We start from the raw sequence: 19,889 nt of genomic DNA, 5'->3' as shown, positions 1-19,889 counted from the left end.
ATTTAACTGGGGAAAAAAAACATATTTTTTCTTAAGCACTTAACTTGCACATTTTGGAAAAACCTGGCTGATTTGAGAAATTGGAAGTTCAGCTTTCAGAGAATGTGCAATATGAAAATAACTTTTAACATTATTTATATTATTAAATTTATGTTTGTCGCCATGTATGGTGGGAGTAGCTTGTGCTTACTTTTCGTAATCACAAGCATACATATGGCTTCTTTAATTTAAAAAAGTTTAAAATGTCCAAATTAGAACACGGCATAGGCAGTAGAAGATACATTGGAAAGAAAAATCGTGTCACCAGTCTGTCTAATATGATTATGTGTTATGTGACTGTAGCTTCTTCTAGTCTTGGAGCAATCTAGCTATATTGTATTTAGAATCTTCATTTGGAATATCAATGACACTTAAGAAACTGTCTGTAATAAATCTATTGAGCTCATTTGATACTAAAACTGAATGAATACCTGCTGATTAACCTGACTAGCTAAAAATCAGAAAATCAGCTACTTTTCCTACTCCTCTATGCGTGACTTAGAAGGATGAAAAACCATAAAAAATTATACTTCAAAGGCACTCCAATACATATCAAGAGTCATTTATTTTTAGAAACAGAAAAAACTAAATGTTATAAGCACTTATAGTACACCATCTAAATTTGAACAAAAATATATTTAAAATAGCATGGGAGCTGCTTTGATAAGGTGTAATGGGTTAAAAGATAAATAACATCACTTCTATAACAATCACGACTTTAATCAGCAAAGATTAAAGCTCATAGCTAATTAAACAGATAATTGCAGCAAAATACTATGCTGGAACAAACAACACAAGGATATATAAACTAAACCTAAGACTGAGTCCAAGGTCCCAGTAAGTGAAGAAATGTGGCAAAGCTGTTAATTGGCACATGAGTCCCGGATAGAAATAAAGAAGTGCAAGCTATGGTGAGACTTGAAAACTGTGACTTGAAAACTGTGAATCATGTTGTTCCAGACTAAATAAAGCTACAATCAGAACTCCCTCTTGCAAGCAACTCTCCATGGGCATCAGGGAAGCCAAAGTCAACGTGCTTCATCCAATACTTCGATTTCTCATTAAGCTGATTTCTGATTAACCTGAGATTCTGATTATTTCATAGAATATCATTGGCATATTGTATCATCTGGCACTTGTGCCGATTCGGTGTAATGTCTATTCTAAATGAAAAACAAACAAACAAAAAACTAAAACACAAACAAGTGAAAAGATGCAGCCTGGAAACACTAACAGTATAATGTTAACTATGTTAAGCTCTGTGATGTGAGTATAATTCTATCAATGTGGAGATCAAAAGTCAGAAGTAACAATATTTACAATATTTAAACCTCCAGACTTATAATGCTTCTCTTAAACCCATTTTATAGCCAGTCAAAGCAGGGAACAAAATAAGTGGAACACAGTAACAAAACAGGTTGTTTCTGTTTTTAAAGGGAACTTCACTTTTCTTTTTACGCATTTGGTGTTGTTATTATTATTATTATTTTGAATCATGACCTAATTTGACTCTTTTATCCCTAATCATTCTCCTTCACCTATCTAGTGAGTTTTACAGGGAGAGAGGCTTATTCTTACTATCCTATGTAGTATGTCCATCTAACAGCTATTTTCAGTATTGAGTTGATTCAATATTTTAGTACATACTTTTATTAACCACATACTTATTAATATTTGCAACTAATGTATCTATATGGGCCCAAGAGGGATACTGTAGGAATCTAACTCCCTACCAACTACTCCCTGTATACCATGTTGGCATGAGAATATATATATCTTCATAAGCAAGGCTACTGACTTTAGATTATTGTGGGATTGATCAGTGGGAGCAGATTGGCCAAGCGATTAAAGCCTGTTTTGCTGCTTTGATTGATTATAAAAATAGGTTTAGGAGAAGCCTTACAAGGCTGGTGGTTTGAATTTTGTAAATATTGTTACTTCTTACTTTTGATCTCCGGGTTGCTACAATTGTACTCCCATCACAGAGATGAACATAGTTAACATTATACTGTTAGTATTTCCAGGCTGCATTTTTTCATGTTTATAAAAAAATAATTTTTGTGTGATTACCGTATATACTCGAGTATAAGTCGAGTTTTTCAGCACATTTTTTGTGCTGAAAAACCGCAACTCGACTTATACACGAGTTAATGTCTGTATTATGGCAACTTACATTGCCATAATACAGACAAGGACCGCCAGGCTCATTACAAGCCCGGCGGTCCTGTTGGGGGCTGCATAGAGCTGTTACTTACCTTTCCTGCAGCAGCAGGTGCTTTTTCTTTGTTTTAATTAACTAATTGATGTTATGCCCAAGGACACCCCTGGAGTGTCCCACTGGTGTATAGACTCCGTGGAAAGGTATCATTATTGTTTTTTTTTCACTGAATCTTTTTCTCCCTTCTTTCTTTGTATTGTCTATTCTATTCTATTATCTATTTTCTATTTTATATGTATGGAATGCTTTGAGCCAAACAAATAAACATTAATATGTTTTACTATTATTTTTTTCAGCCTACCTTAATAAGGCTCTCTAAGGCCTTAATGTCTCAACCCACAGTTGGCCATGACTGGGGTTATTTATGGGGGGCAGTGATAAGACCCACGACTTCTCGGGTGGTAGGGGACATCGGGCACTGTACTATGTTAACAGCTCTCATATACTCCATAATTGAATACCAGTACTTCCTAAAGCTCAATTTTATCCCCTATGTTGCTTGGCTACTCGCCTTCAGATTCATGGGGCATCAATTGCTGCTGCCCTACCTACTATGTTATTATGACACCATATGACATATGTAGATGTTAAATGTTGAATGCTCTCCAATATAATGCCCTGCGAGAGGAAGAATGTACCTTTTATGAAACCAATAAAAAATTATTTATTACAATAATTTTTTCAGTAAGTACAAGGACAGCTTTTGGAATTTGTGATGCAATTTAAAGATGCCCAACACCCTTATCTCAAAACAGCTATTAGATTTGGGTTCAATAACAATAGAATTAATGGGTTGGGAACACTGCTTTAACAATTTACATATATGTTGTAGAATCTGGCATTATGCATTCATTTCATTAAGATCAATTCATACATTTAGATCACCATAAACAATATAAATAACATACTGACATTGCTCTCTATTAAAACAACACTGACCTGTTGCATATGGAATTATGAACCCAGGATTTCCTTTTTTTTTTTTTTTTTTTTAGCAATCTACTGCCCATTACCTATTTTTTTTATTCTTATAGAGTTTTTATTTAGTAACTGTTATCAAAGAATTTTAACTTACCTTTACACATGGCTCTGTGAGTTTGCAACAAAGTCCGTTAGCGTGTTTACAATAATATTGAACAAGTTCATTTAAAGTTGTAAACATATTCCTTGTAGTTATATAAAATCCTCCATTGTCAAGCCTTTTGATTCTGTAGTGTTTCACAACAGAGCCATCATACACTAGAAAGCAAACAAGCAAAACATGTTTTATTTCAAAATAATGAAATGTCCTACCTATAAAACAAAGATTGAATTGCTATATGATGCACAAAATTTGAATCAAAAGAGGTGGAGAAGCTGGAAAAAAATCACTTGTCAAGTCAGTATAAAGTAATGTTAAGATTAAACTCCCAATGTGTCAATAGGTACTTATAGCTCAAACATATAGGATAACTTTCTTCATTCCACAGAGCCAATATTAATAGGTAAATGTCCCTCTATAAAAAATAATCCACTACCAAAGGATGAAGAGAACACAGAAGGGATTTGTGGAATTTATATATAAACACAATTGACATTCTCCCTTCTCCAGGGGTTTTTTGTTTTAGTGTTTTTGTGTAATCCTCATTATCAGGTCCTCTACTAGAGTCCTGGAAGTTCTGAAGAGTATTTTCGCTGTTCCTACATCTGCACTCTTCTGGACAGAGATGTTCCACCAGTGATCTGTTTAAGCCAATCTCCAAGCCCCAAGTGTTCTTTTCTTAACTAGGACTACCACTGCCTTCACTGACTTCACTTTTTACTTCATTGCTAGTTCCCTTTTTCAGCCCTTGGTATTTGTCCACCTTCTAATGCTCCTTCTTGATCTTCTAGTCACTGGATATTGTCACATCCACCATCACTGCAGTTTACCATTCCCTGTCTGTTTTTCTTTGCCCCTCCCTACTTGTCTGTATCGATTTGGATGTATCGAAGCCATTAGGAGGAAGAGACCCGTACATAAATTGTTGTGTATACAGATATAGTGCCCCTTCATTTGACAGCTAGTGTGCTATGCTTCCAAGTAACAGGAGGCAACATGGGTTTATTGATGATATACATCACAAGTCCTTGTTTCTCTGGATCATTCCCTGAATGTGAGATGTCAAGAGGTGGTCAGGAGCTTGTTTTCGCTACTAGCATTTCCATTCATTTTGCTCAATTGAACTAAATGCAAATTTTTAATAGAATTGATTTCACATTTCAGTGGAAACAATCACAATAATAGTTCTTTAATGTGTTAATCATTTATCTTGGATTTTTTTTCCTTTATAAGTAGAAGTACGGAGATCAAGACCATACTGGTGGAATGAGAAGAAGGCATTGAAAGCCATGTATCAGTGTTTGCAGATGACACAAAACTTTGTAAAGTAATAAAATGTGAGCAGGATATTGCCTTGCAGCAGAGGGATTTGGATAGATTGGGGGACTGGGCACTAAAATGGCAGATGAAATTTAACGTAGAAAAATGCAAAGTTATGCACTTCGGGCTTAAGAATGCACAAGCAATTTACACCCTAAATGGTAGTGAATTAGGGATAACCACACACGAGAAGGATTTGGGAATTGTTATAGACAACAAATTAGGTAGCAATATGCAATGTCAATCTGCCGTTGCTAAGGCCAGTAAGGTTTTGTCATGTAGAAATAGGGGCATAAATTCTCGAGATGAAATTATAATTTTGCCTCTTTATAAATCGCTGGTAAGACCACACCTTGAATATGCTGTGCAATTTTGGGCACCTGTTCTAAAGAAAGATATCATGGCACTAGAAAAAGTGCAGAGACGAGCTACAAAATTGATAAAAGGAATGGAGCATTTTAGTTATGAAGAAAGGTTAAAAAATTTAAATCTCTTCAGTTTGGAAAAACGGCGTGTTAGAGGGGATATGATAACATTATACAAATATATTCGGGGCCAGTACAAACCATTATCTGGAAATCTATTCATAAACATAAGACACGAGGTCACACATTTAGGCTTGAAGAAAGGAGATTTCATCTAAGGCAAAGAAAAGTTTTTTTTTTTACAGTAAGAGCAATAAGGATATGGAATTCATTGCCGGAAGAGGTGGTTTTGTCAGAGTCTATACAGATGTTTAAATTGCAATTGGATAAATACTTGCAAAAACATAACATACAGGGATACAATTTCTAATTAGTGGGGTAATAGCTGCTTGATCCAGGGAGACATCTGACTGCTATTTTGGGATCAAGAAGGAATTTTTTCCTATTTTGTTGTAAAATTGGAAGCGCTTCAGACTGGGTTTTTTGCCTTCTTTTGGATCAACAGCAAAAGCATATGTGAGGAAGGCTGAACTTGATGGACGCAAGTCTCTTTTCAGCTATGTAACTATGTAACAAATTGAGAATTGTTGGAAAACAAATTGTTTTACCTATGCAATGCTTTGCGAATATTCCCCTAGACATACAGAGATATATATTTTATGTAACAGGGTTTCAGTCTCATGTCCTGCTTTCTTTCTGTATTTCTTATTACGAAGCTCAAGTATTACTGTATACATAGCTTGAAAGACCAAATGGTCAGTAGGCCTGATTATAATAGAAGATACTCATGCTTTGAAAGGGTTAAACTCACATTTTTTTTTTAAACATACAATATTTTTCTGTTCTTGTGTTCTTGCGCCTGACAGTAGTTTTTTCTATCTTTTATAAAAATCCTGCACTTGAAAAAAAAAAAAGCATTCTTTATAGCAACTGAAACTTTCAATTGGGCTCCTAAATCTAAAACGGTCACGTGCATCAGTTAACAGGAGACTAACTAACAACATTACGTAATGTTATATGAAAAATTATACTTTTGGTTCTGAGACTTCCATGATTGGTTAATGTTGCCGTTGATGTGTTTTATACATACAATGTACTACGCATTAAACCTTTGAATGCTTATTGATAATTCATCTGCAATGGTGTGACTTCTTTGAGTACTCCCAGCAGCTGATTACACAGACAAAGGAAAGAAGATAGTGATAGTGCATAAGTCCATGGCAGTGTAAGGGTTTCCAGAGCCTGTTGTGAGTTCCAGCCTAACAGGCATAAAATAGAGATGGATGAAATCTGCAAACTAAAGTGTATATTTTAAATCAAATGTAAATCTATCTACTGTATAACAATTTTGTGTCCTTAAACAGTCTGTGGAGCATAACATCACACATATTGAGAAGCCAACAATCACAATTTCAAACAAAGTTCTCAAATGGGTCTCAAAAATTCAAGGAATGAGTTTTACCTTCTGGAATTTTACTGATGTGAATTATTAAAGTAAAACTCCCCTGCCCAAATACAACATAAATAAATATCACTGATCAGCAGATATACCCCCAATGAAAACATGCATGCATTTAATGATGCATTTTTTTTTTTAATTAGTGGTAATATCTAAAAACCTCTTGCAAAACCTGCAGTTCTCTACCTTTGCCAGCTCTCCCCTTCTAACTCTTCTGTGGCTGTTCAATCACCAACTTTCAAATGCAGCTCAATGAGAAGTCTTTACAAGGCAGGTGCTCTGAGGAAGTAACAGGACTGGTTGTCTGACTGAAAGTCATGGGGGTAAATTCATAAAAGTGTCAATTTCTATTGAAATCTGCACTATTTCCAAAACTAAAAAGAGGACACACATCAACCTTTAATTGGGACATTTTCACTATTTATATCTAGTGCAGGCCCGGACTGGCCATCAGGCACACCGGGCAAATGCCCCGTGGGCCGCGGTGGCCATGGGCCGAGGCCGGCAGGGGAGGTCCCAGGATGCCTTTGCTGAAGACCACACTTTTCAAAATTGTAATGTGTTTTCAAGGACTAAGGATTACAATAAAACCACCGTATTGATTATTGGAATATCACAGATTCTCTGGCTGTGTTTCCATGTATTTTGCTCATGTACATTTTTCATTATGTTCTAATAAGATGCCATTGCCTGCTAAAGAAAGGAACTCACAGCACTGTGCTGCCACCATGGCGATGTACAGATGACATGCTCTGAAATATGGGCAGTTATATAACACAATTTTCCATAAATAACCTTTACCTTGATCTAATCTGACTTCAAACCCATTTTCATGATGCATATGAAGCGCTGTGTGATTTTTGGCAAACTCCAGAAGAGCTTCATATTATGTGCATAAAAAAACAAAACATATCTTGCTGCAACTTAAAACATATCAGAGTTATGTAATGTGTTTATAATGCCAACATGCACAACATCAGCCTGCAAGACACAGAACTCTGCAGCTCCTTCAAGCTGATTATTGGCACTCTCATCTCTTACGAATCTCCTTGACTTGAATACCAAGTATTAAGAAATATCCTCTTGGCAATGTCTGCTAAGTGTAATATAGATAGATCTTCCTGTTTTTTTTTTACAATTTTGAGCTTCACAAAATATAAGCACACCAATTGTAATTTTGTGGCATATGATAGGGGCAGGGCCGGTGCAAGGATTTTTGGGTACATAGGCGAAGATGCATTTTTACGCCCCCCTCCCTCTAAAATTAACATCTTCACCTATGTGCCTCCTAACCAGCCCCTCCCTCTTCCCTGCCCCTTAGTGTTCCTCTCCCCTCCCACCTCCTTTCCCTGTCCCTTGGTTTTTCTCTCCCCTCCCCTCTCTGTCCCTTGGTGCACCCCCCACCCTCTTAGCGGTCACACTCCCCTTCCTGGTGTGCCTCCTACCTGTCTTGTAGCGTTGCGGAGCAGACCCTCTACAGGAGCTTCAGTTTTCTGTACCTGGCTGGACTGACAGGAAGTGCTCTCTCAGTGAGCACCTCCTCTCAGTCTGACCAGGTACAGGAAACAGAAGCTCCTGTACTGCGCTCCGCTAAGCCACGCTACACTCAGTGGTGTATACACACTAACAGCCACACACACTCAATGACAAACACACAGACGTCACTGACAGACACAGACTCACTGATCTGACACACACTCATTCATTGACAGACACACACTCAATCACAAACATAATCTCACTGATTTGACAGACACTCACAAACACACACTCATACACTGACAGACACACACATTCATACAATCATTCACAAACACACACAGACACATACACACAGACACACACATACACACTCACAGACAAACACATACACAGACACACTCACAGACAAACACATACACACACAGACAAACACATAGACACACACTCACAGACAAACACATACAGACACACAAAGACAAACACATACACACACACTGACAAACACACACACACACTGACAAACACACACACACACACACACACTGACAAACACATACACACACACACACTGACAGACACATACACACACACACTGACAGACACATACACACACACTCACAGACACACACACACACACACACACACACTCACAGACAAACACATACACAGACACACACACTCACAGACAAACATACACTCACACATACACTTTCAGACACACACTCACAGACACATACACACACACTTACACTCACAGACACACACTCACAGACAAACACACACACACTCACACATACACTTTCAGACACACACTCACTCACAGACACATACACACACACTTACACTCACAGACAAACACATACACAGACACACACTCACAGACAAGCACACACTCACACATACACTTTCAGACACACACTCACAGACACATACACACACACTTACACTCACAGACAAACACATACACAGACACACACTCACAGACAAACACACACTCACACATACACTTTCAGACACACACTCACAGACACATACACACACTCATAGACACACACTTACACTCACAGACAAACACATACAGACACACACTCACTCACAGACAAACACACATTCACACATACACTTTCAGACACACACTCACAGACACATACACACACACTCACAGACACACACTCACAGACAAACACATACACAGACACACACACTCACAGACAAACACACACTCACACATACACTTTCAGACACACACTCACAGACAAACACACACTCACACATACACTTTCAGACACACTCACAGACACATACACACACATTTACACTCACAGACAAACACAGACACACACACACACTCACACATACACTTTCAGACACACACACTCACACATACACTTTCAGACACACACAAATTAATAATAATATCCACCCAGCCTCCCTACCTGGAGAGAGCTGGTGTGGATGTGTCCCTGGGGTCCAGTGGGGCTTCAGTGCGGCGGGCGGCAGCGTTCTAATGAGAGGCGGAGAGGGAGCTCTAACCTGTCTGCTCTGCTCCCTCGCGGGCTGTCTGCTGATGCCGGGAGCCGGAATATGACGTCATATTCCGGCTCCCGCAGAATCAGCACAGGGCGCGCGAGGGAGCAGAGCAGACAGGTTAGAGCTCCCTCGCCGCCTCTCATTAGAACGCTGCCGCCCGCCGGGGATCCAGAAGGTGACCTGGCAGGAGGGAGCGCTTCCCTTCTGCCGGTCACTGAAATCTGGCGCCCCCAGAGCCGGTGCGCCCTAAGGCGGCCGCCTGTGCCGCCTTATGGACGCGCCGGCCCTGGATAGGGGGCTATATATAGTCCCCCTAGTGCTGCCAAAACAGCTCTGATGCATCAAGGCATGGACAATACAATACATCTGAACATGTCTGGTGGTATCTGGCACCAAGACATTAGAGGCAGATCCTTTAAGTCCATAAAGTTGCGGGGTGAAGCCCCATGCATCAGATTTGTTGTTCCAGCACATCCCACAGATGTACAATTGGAGTGAATTCTGGGGAATTTAGAGGACAAGGTAACACATTGAATTTTTTGTCATCTTCCTCAAACCATTCCTGAAAATTGTTTGCAACTTGTCAGGATGCATTATACTGCTAAAATAGGCTAATGCCATCAGAGAACACCATTGCCATAAGGGGATGCACATGGTCTGCAACAATCTCTAGGTAGGGTGTATGTGTCAAAGTAACATCTACATGAATCCAGGTCCCAAGTTTTCCCAGGAGAATATTGCCCAGACCATAACACTGCCTATGCTGGCCTGCCTTCATCCCATAGTGCATCCTGCTGCCATCTCTTCCCCATGTAAACAACACACATGCACCCAGCCATCCAGCTGATGTAAAAGAAAGTGTGATTCATCAGACCAGGCAACCTTCTCCATGGTCGAGTTATAAATCTCACATCCCCACTGAAGGTACTTTTGAAGGTAGACAGGTGTTACCATGGGCACTCTCACCAGTCTGTATCTACGCAGCTCCATAGGCAAGGCAGCAAACTGAAAAGCACGGTGTGTTCTGACACCTTTCTATCATGGGCAGCATTACGTTTTTTAGCCATTTGAACTACAGTAGCTCTTCTGTCTCATCGGTATAGATGGGCTAGCCATTGCTCCCTACTTCTATCAGTGAACCTTGGGTGCCCATGCAGTTCACCGTTGTGAAGATCCTCTAAACCAGTCATCTATTACTATTTCATCCTTGTCAAAGTATCTCAGATGTTTTTGCTTTCTAATTGATTAAACATTGATTTACCACTTATGAACCGACCATCTGAACCTCAGATAAATGTATTTGAACAGGGGAATATGCAGGCATTACAGGGAGACCAGTTGGAAGCTGAAGATCCCACCAATATGAAGCCTCTGAAGCCTCAGGCCTATTTGATGACATGAGCCTGCGGCCTACTGCTCAGGTTGGAGACAATCTGCTCGTAATCTGTGAACCATCTCAATATGAAGATGCCTGTCACTCTCAACTTGCAAGGTTGACCAGAGAGGGTGAACCCGGTCACTTGTTTTCCAGTTCCAAGTTGCCAAGTTTCAACTTACAAATAAATAGTTCTCAGCTCAGCCTTCATTTGCTGGACTTTGGTTAAATTTTGGCCTTATGTTCACAGCAACTGCATAGGAGGCAGCGCTTACACTATGGAGGCTCCCTTCATGCCTTGCCATGGAACAGATGAGAAGACTCTCAGCATACTTACCAAGGGGAATACCCACGCATCGCTCAGGTGCCTAGGATGGACTGCCAACAAGCTGATAGCAGTGGCCTCCAACTCTAGGTAATCCGGGGGCCTGGAGGTCGATGCTCCCCGTTGTCGAGTAATAAATAATAAAGTAGTACATTTTCTTGATAAAGCACCAAGAGGGTCCGGAACACGTCCAGGGCTTTATTACTCGACCTTTTCATTTTGGTAGCTGAGTGGGTGGTCCCACCACCCATGCATTTGCGACCAACCTCAATGCATTGCCATACAGCAATATTATTGTATAGTGCAATATGTTTGCATTTTTAACTGCAAATGTATGCAAACTGATGTGAATAAAAGTAAAAAATGAAAAAACTTTAGTCACCCGATTCCAGAGCCGATGTCCCTACTGCTGGTTTGGCACTCCACCTCCCCTGACGTAATCTAGCAGAGGGGCTAATGCACATGCATGGCGAGAACCACAAGCGCATTAGGTCCTCCCCATAGGAAAGCATTGCCTTAATGCTTCTTATGGGGATATCACGGACGCTGGATGTCCTCATGCAAAACGACATCCAGCATCAGTTAGACAACCTGGAGTCCGTTAACATCCAAGGAGTGCCTCTAGTGGCTGTCTTAGTCCTACAAGGTACTTATTGCAGTTTCTCTAAAACTGCAATGACTTACATAACAGGACTAAGTGGGACAGTGGCAGTGTACCCAGACCACTTTAATGAGCTAAAGTCCCTTTAGTGCCCCTTTAATGCGTGTATGAATTAAACCACATCATCTGCTAATGGTTTTATTTTCATTGCAGTAGTTGTCACTGCTTACTTTATTGAATAAAACATTGACAACTGTGATGCTATTTTTTATTTAAATGTGGTTTAACAGTAGCTTCTGAGAATTTTTACTATTATATTTTCTTATCCCTATTTTTGACAAATATGTACTTGTGAGGTGTGAACAATAAAATTTAACTCACATTTCTTAGCTCCCAATCATTTTTATAACCTCTGTTCATTGCAAGTCCCGCAACACAATTCTAACTATTGCACATGACATGTATTTATAGAATAAAAATGTTGTACTCAATGGCTGCCCAATAAGCAGAGCCAATGCTACCACTCAGTGGCGTACGTACCGCGGTCGCAGGGGTCGCAGGGGTTGGAGCTGCGACTGGGCCCGGCACTCCAGGGGGCCCGGCCGCCCTGCGGCCTCGCGCGACCGGGTAGCAGCTGCCACACTTTGCGGCCCCGACCCGTGCGGCAAACCGCCGGGGCCGCATGTTAAGGGGTCCATCGGGTGGCCCATGCTGTCAGGGCCACCCGATGGACATGGATTGTAAGGGGGCCCGGTCTGCGCTGGGCGCTTTAAGTGTCTGTGTATGGATGTGTGTGTCTGTGTCTCTGTCTCTGTATGTGTGTATGTATGTGTGTGTCTGTGTCTCTGTGTGTGTGTGTGTGTGTGTGTGTCTGTGTATGTATGTGTGTGTCTGTGTCTCTGTATGTGTGTATGTATGTGTGTGTCTGTGTCTCTGTATGTATGTGTCTGCGTGTGTGTCTCTGTATGTATGTGTCTGCATGTGTGTATGTATGTATGTGTCTGTCGGGGGTGTGTGTATGTGTTTGTGTCTGTATGTATGTGTCGGCGGGGGGAGGAGCCCACAGTCAGGGGGGAGAGGGTAAGGGTAGGGGGAGCCCACGGATCAGTTTCGCACCGGGGCCCCATGGAGTGTGTGTTCGCCACTGCTACCACTATGGCACCAGCTCTGCTGAGCCCTTCCCCCCCATAGAGCTCCTTGCCCATCCCCATGTTTGCTGTCAGTGTAGGCTGTACCTCCAGCTAAAATCCGCTTACTGCAGAGGGGATTTATTAATTTCAATAAAGTGATAGTTTCCCTTTAAGTAGTTGGAAACTGATATCACATCCAGAGTACATATTGAATTGGAAGAAATGAAACAGAAACAATCAAGGAGATTTATCAAAGGGTTCTGAAAAGTGTGTTTTGTTTGTATTTATGAAATTGTTTTAAAACTGAAATATGTTGGCTTTTCTGCCATTTTTCAGAAAAATATTTATTTAAAAAAAGACTGCCAAATTTAGAGGCAGAAAAGTGAAAAAGAAAACCTTAGTGACTTAAAATGTGAGTTAAAGGTTGATGAATCCATTACATTGCCAATAAATAGGTATGCAATCATTAATGATGAAAGAAAAAAGATATTAAAAAAAATCTAACAGATTCAATAAATTGTGTCAAAAATCTTGTAAATAGGTGCAACACTGTCTGCAACGTTTGCAACATAAATATCTGCAACATTTGCAACATAAATATCTCCAGCAGTTTCCATTACCCTTTCTCTCTCTATGGCCTCAATTTTTTAAGTGGGCCAAATTTATTCAATACTGCGCTTCTGCCCCAGTTGCCGTTGCTTGAGTGGAGTTCTCCTGGAGCCTCTCCTTCCTAGAACAGGGTAGAGGACTAGCTGACCCTAGGATGACTCACAGTCCTGGGAGCTATAGTCCTTACAAGGGCTATCCCCGCTAATTCCTCCACGAGCTGGAACACGATGCTGAGCAGTAAATAGTCCTTGCCTCTCCCAGGAACTATGCAACATTCTGGGAGTACAACTGATTTTAATGAGCCAAACTCTTCCTTTTATGCACAGACCCCAGCAGGGGGTTTCCAAACAATACAAGCCGCTCCCAGAGTCTGGGAGATAATTGTAGAATATGCTAGCTTTACACAGACATTAACACAGACATTTTATGTACAGTTTTTTCACTTATTCAATTATCCTTTATAAAATATATTTGGGAAATTAAAAGATTTAGATAGTATACAGTGTCCTTTATCTTGCATTAGTTAACACAGGGTCTAAAATGTTAGTAAAAAAAATAAAAAAATTCTCATATGCTGATGGTGAGAGAAAAATGTATCAATGCAATTGTAGATTATGCTAGCTTTAGTGTACATATAATCATAATTTTATTAATGACAGGAGGCGAGTATTTGCTTAAGTCTCTCTTTACTAGAACTCTACAGCAGCACAGAAAAACAACCAATCAGAAAAAAGTTAGGTACTATAAAACTCCCCTCCCCATGCATCATTTCCTCTTTCAAGCTGCGACAAAACAGAAGAAAAGGCAGAAAATATAATGGGGAAGAAACTAAGTCCTAGATATAATGAATACGACAATGTCTACCATTTGAGTTTCATATATACCTGTAACTCACAGTAATCTGTGATATACACTGTCAGCAAAACTCACAGCAATCTGAGATATACACTGTCAGCAAAACTCACAACAATCTGTGATATACACTGGCAGCAAAACTCACAGCAATCTGTGATATACATTGGCAGCAACACTCACAGCAATCTGTGATCTACACTGTCAGCAAAACTAAATCTGTGATATACACTGTCTAAAACTCACAGAAATCTGTGATATACACGGTCAGCAAAACTAAATCTGTGATATACACTGTCAGCAAAACTCACAGCAATCTGTGATATACACTGTCAGCAAAACTCACAGCAATCTGTGATATACACTGTCAGCAAAACTCACAGTAATCTGTGATATACACCGCCAGCAAACTCACAGCAATCTGTGATATACACTGTCAGTAAAACTCACAGCAATCTGTGATATACCCTGGCAGCAAAACTCCCAGCAATCTGTGATATACACTGTCAGCAAAACTCACAGCAACCTGTGATATACACTGTCAGCAAAACTAAATCTGTGATATACACTGTCAGTAAAACTCACAGCAATCTGTGATATAAACTAGAAGGGGGGGATCAAAGGGAGAGCAAACTGAATATGTATCTCCAGGAACCCCCATGCCCCCATGAAACCACTACAATGTAAAATAAAATATCCCCAAAGAAAACCAGGGAAAGCAAAGAAGAGCCAAAAGGCAAAGTAATCTTAAAAAACTAAGCATAATTAATATAAATCATAAATAAATCATAATAAACCCAAAGCCACCAACTAGAAGCAGGAGGCAGTGGTACTCTGACCTGTACTGACTGCAGAGCAACAAAGAAATAGGAAATGATGCATGGGGAGGGGAGTTTTATAGTACCTAACTTTTTTCTGATTGGTTGTTTTTCTGTGCTGCTGTGGAGTTCTAGTAAAGAGAGCCTTAAGCAAATATGAAGCCTCCTGTCATGTTATAAAACTGAGTTAAATACTGATAAGCAAATTATCTCACAGGAACAAAGAGTCAAACACAAAAACATAAAAGTACCCTAAAACATCATAAAAACATACAATAACCCCACATGTCCTACATCCTCAAAAAGCCCTCATCTGAGCGCCCAAGTTGATTAAATAGTGCTCAGATCCATGCAGTGTAGTGTGGTCCTATGCCAAAAATAGTTCCAGAGCAATGTGTGCTTTGGCCGGTCAACTTTCAGGAGCTCCTGTGGCTCAGCCTGGCTCTCAGGGAGCATTTGTTCCCCTTAGTCTCAGGCACCTTCCCTCCAAAAAGTGCTCTCCTGCTGAGTCGCAAAGTGGTTCAAAACCCCAGAGCAAGGTCACCTAGCCAAAAACAGTTTCATAACATTCGCAGTTAAGTACCACTCAGGTGACTGGGAACCACAAAGTCGTCATGCCGAAATTAGTTCCTTAGCGGTCGCGGCTCAGTACCACTGAGGACCGTTCGTGGTTTGTTTGTAGCATTTAGTTCAATTTGTGAGAAGGGACATTCCCGAACCAGGGGCACCGAGGGAAAGCTGCTAATGGCAGCTGGGCAGGGTAGCTCTCGAATGGGGTCTCCGACCTGGACCACAGTCAGTGGGCAGGAGGCCAGCTTCCACACACCTCCAGGAGTTCATGACAAACATCCGTGGAAAAGAGCATTTGTCACACAAACAATCCAATACTGTTAGAAAAACTTTCCTGTGATTTATCTATAGAAGTCATCATTAAGTCTATGGGAGGTTTTGGAGATAAATCATTTGGATACTTTTTTCTAACAGTACGAATTGAAAGCTAATTAAATTGATGGTTATGTCTGCTAACTGGTACACAGATCAGCGTAAAATGATAATTACCAGGAAGTCAAGATAAAGGTGCTCAGTTCTAGGATACATGTAAATGAAGCGATGTGAATGTATACATTTAATTGTCTTTCAAATATAGAGATTAGTTAACAAAATATTACAAATCGTAACGCGAATCACATTACATTTTTTCATTGTATTTTTTAAACTGTATCATGGAGTGTCCGGTTGTCAATACTTTTCTATTCAATGCTCTGTTTTGGTGACTTTTTTGGTTATTGTTATTTCTGTATGTCTTTAGAGAAAAACAATTTTTCTATGTAGACATGTTGCTAGTTACGTTAGCAAAGAGAACACATCATACACATCTAGGTTCTCATTTCCAAGTAGAGTATACTCACGGTGGTGGGCACATAATTCCCTTGTGTAATGTATATAAAGTTTAATATATAGACTGTACTTCAAGCCTTCTTTGAACCTAGCAGACAGCACAATAACTATACATTTATGAAAGGCCAGAAGAGAAACAAACAAAAATACACTGCTGCACTATATTTTACTAGGGGAAAGGCTTGCAGGGTTATTACATCATAGATAATATATAAAAGCACAATTTTAGATACATGTGATAGATAAAAGTGATTAACCCCGTGACGACCGATGATGGTTCAGGACCGTCATCGGAAACATCCCCTTGAGGACCGATGACGGTCCTGAACCGTCATAACGGTCTGAGGGTACTTACCTGATCGCCGTCGGTCCCCCGGCGGCGGTCAGCGCTCCTCCCAGAAAAATAGGGGGACTGCCTGTCTGCCCAGGAAGTCTCCCCGCGGCAGATCAGGACCCCGTGGCCACGTGATCGCTCGACTATATAATACTTCATATGTTGCTCAACTATGTCGGCTGAGTACAGCAATACCCCCGTATGTACCTTTGCCAGGTATATGTGGACATTGAAGGGGCACATTGGAGACACAGCCATTCCAGTTTTTTTCAAACTTTGAATTTTTACGCTGTGTCCATGTCCCATTTTAGAGTATTTTACAAGGCAATCTAATCCAATTACCCCATAAAGGCATACCATTTCTTAAAGAAGACATCCCAGGGCAATTCAAAAGGCAAATTTTGAACCTTAGCGTGGGATATTTTTTCCGCTAGCTTGTACCAAGTGTAGTGGTAAAAAGCATTTTTTCTGCCTTTTTGACACACAAAGTGAGTTTGCGCAGTATATTTTGCAAACCTTATGTGTACTACGACTGTATAATACTTAATATGTTGCTCAGCTATGTTGGCCGAGTACAGCAATATCCCCGTATGTACCTTTGCCAGGTATATGTGGACATTGAAGGGGCACATTTGAGACACAGCCATTCCAGTTTTTTTCAAACTTTGAATTTTTACGCTGTGTCCATGTCCCATTTTGGAGTATTTTACAAGGCTATATAATCCAATTACTCCATAAAGGCATACCATTTCTTAAAGAAGACATCCCAGGGTAATTCAAAAGGCATATTTTGAACCTTAGCGTGGGATCATTTTTCGGCTAGCTTGTACCAAGTGTAGTGGTAATGAGCATTTTTAATGTATTTTTTTACTTTGTAAAACTTTTTTTACTTTGTAAAACCCGTTTTTAAACTTTTTTTTTTTACTTTTAAATGTTTTACATTTTCTTAACTTTTTTTACACTTTTAAATTTTTTTCTAAACTTTTCTTTTACCGTTAACCCCTAACTAGCAGTAAGCAGCACTAACAGTAAATTCCCCACTTTCCCATAACTCCCACCCACCCCAGCTAGCAAAATATATAATTATAAAATATTTAAATGAATTAATTAAATAAATTGAACCCCTGAGGGTTAAAAAAATAAATAAAAGTTAATCCTCAGGGGTTAAAAAAATTAGATCACAGTACAATACTGCGATCTGTATGTTGATCACTGTAGGCAGTGATCAACTGGCAGGGAAGGGGTTAATTTTTATTTAGACTGGGTAAAGGGGGGTGGTATTTTTTTTTTTTTACTTAAACGTTACTAAAACAGTTAAAACATTTATTTTTTACCTTTTTAAAGCTTATTTTGAAAAAAATTAACGTTAACCCCTAGTTAGCCTAACACCAAATTCCCCAATTCCCCACTAACTTCCACCCATCCCAGTTAGCTAAATATATAATTTTTAAATATTTAAATTAATTATTACAATAAATTTAACCCCTGAGGGTTAAAAAAAATAATAATTAACCCTCAGGGGTTAAAAAAAAATCAGATGACATTAAAATGTATACCCTGCCAATTGATCACTGTAGTCAGTGATCAATTGGCAGGGAAGGGGTTAATTTTATTAAAACAGGGGAAAGGGGGGTGGGATTTAACTTTATTTTTTTTTTCCACCAGGGGGCAGGATCAGTGAAGATCCGTCTCCCTGCACTTCACACAGAACCCGGAAGTGCAGAGAGGCGGAAGGTGAGTATTTGGAGCACATGTGCTCGCTCTGACATGCTGTCAGAGCGAGCACCGGTGCTGGGGCAGCCCGATCGGGTGCTCCCGGTCTGCCTCTAATACAGAGGCCGACCGGAGCACCGTTAACCCCGCGATCGCCGCGATTGCGGCGATCTGGGGTTAACTTTAGTAAATGACGGAAATCTTCCTTCAACGGTCCTTAACTGAAGGACAAGGTTGACGGAAAATTTCCGTCACCGGTCGGGAAGGAGTTAAACTCGGGACAACATTTTTTTCATTCTTTTTTTGCCCTTCTTGTCCTGAAAAAAACAATATATAAATTGTATGGGAACCGTAAATGAGAGAGAGGAAAATTACAGCTAAACACAAACACCACAAAAATGTCAAAACTGCTCTGGTCCTTAACGTACAACATCGCAAAAACTGGCCGGTCCTTAAGGGGTTAAATAAAAGTGTCAGATGTTTACAAGGAATACAGTACTTATCAACACAACTTGCTTTCTACTAACCAATCCATTATCAATTAAACGAGATGACCCATGATGCAAGCATGGCTGTCGATTTACCATTAATGGACAATTGTGTGTGGCTAAGTAAATAATAAAATAGTCTGTGACCTGATCCTTGGACCTATCCAAGCCCATTACTGGTCATGAAGACTGTGAAGAAATCCCTCTTTATGTGTACTATTTCTTCCATATGCATTTGGTAGATATAACTACCGAGACCATCCACTGGCTCATTAAACTTCAACGAATGCTTCAATTGAACCCTCTATCTGTGCGGCCAGCGTTCGTACTACCGAACGCCACGTGTCTGAGTAAATGGCGGCCATCTTTTTTCAGGTGAACAAAGGCAGCGGAACTTGGTCGTCGAGTGTCTGGAACTAAAATCCGACACGCGACTTCCCGAACACCGGTCTCAACAAGCGAACGCTGGATCTCTATTACCTGAAGAGCGCTATTCGGTACTTTTGTGCATTCGAATGAAGGGAACAATCGCTGCTAAGAGCCAGGGGAATCCATTCGTGGAATTATTCGTTTTTTACCACGTGACTGAATAGACCGGCAAAACCACCCAAACTCCTGGAACTATTTTAGGCAGCCACCTCGCGGTTAGCCGGTAACAAAGGACTTCCACACTTTTTGAGAACCCCTGAACC

At 40.2% G+C, this 19,889-nt stretch overlaps 1 protein-coding gene across 1 annotated transcript in view; it reads right to left on the bottom strand.

Moving 5' to 3' along the window:
- FRK (fyn related Src family tyrosine kinase) overlaps nt 1-19,889 on the bottom strand; it is a 123,353-nt gene that overhangs the window by 24,714 nt on the left and 78,750 nt on the right. The window contains exon 3 of the mRNA XM_063443500.1: nt 3,333-3,496. Coding sequence (XP_063299570.1) covers nt 3,333-3,496 — 164 coding nt within the window. The remainder of the gene's footprint in view (nt 1-3,332; nt 3,497-19,889) is intronic.

The sequence above is a fragment of the Pelobates fuscus genome, chromosome 2, assembly GCF_036172605.1.
Source record: "Pelobates fuscus isolate aPelFus1 chromosome 2, aPelFus1.pri, whole genome shotgun sequence".
Lineage (NCBI taxonomy): Eukaryota > Metazoa > Chordata > Amphibia > Anura > Pelobatidae > Pelobates > Pelobates fuscus.
The sequence above is the reverse complement of the archived record's forward strand: the minus strand, read 5'-3'. Positions and strand labels throughout refer to the sequence as shown.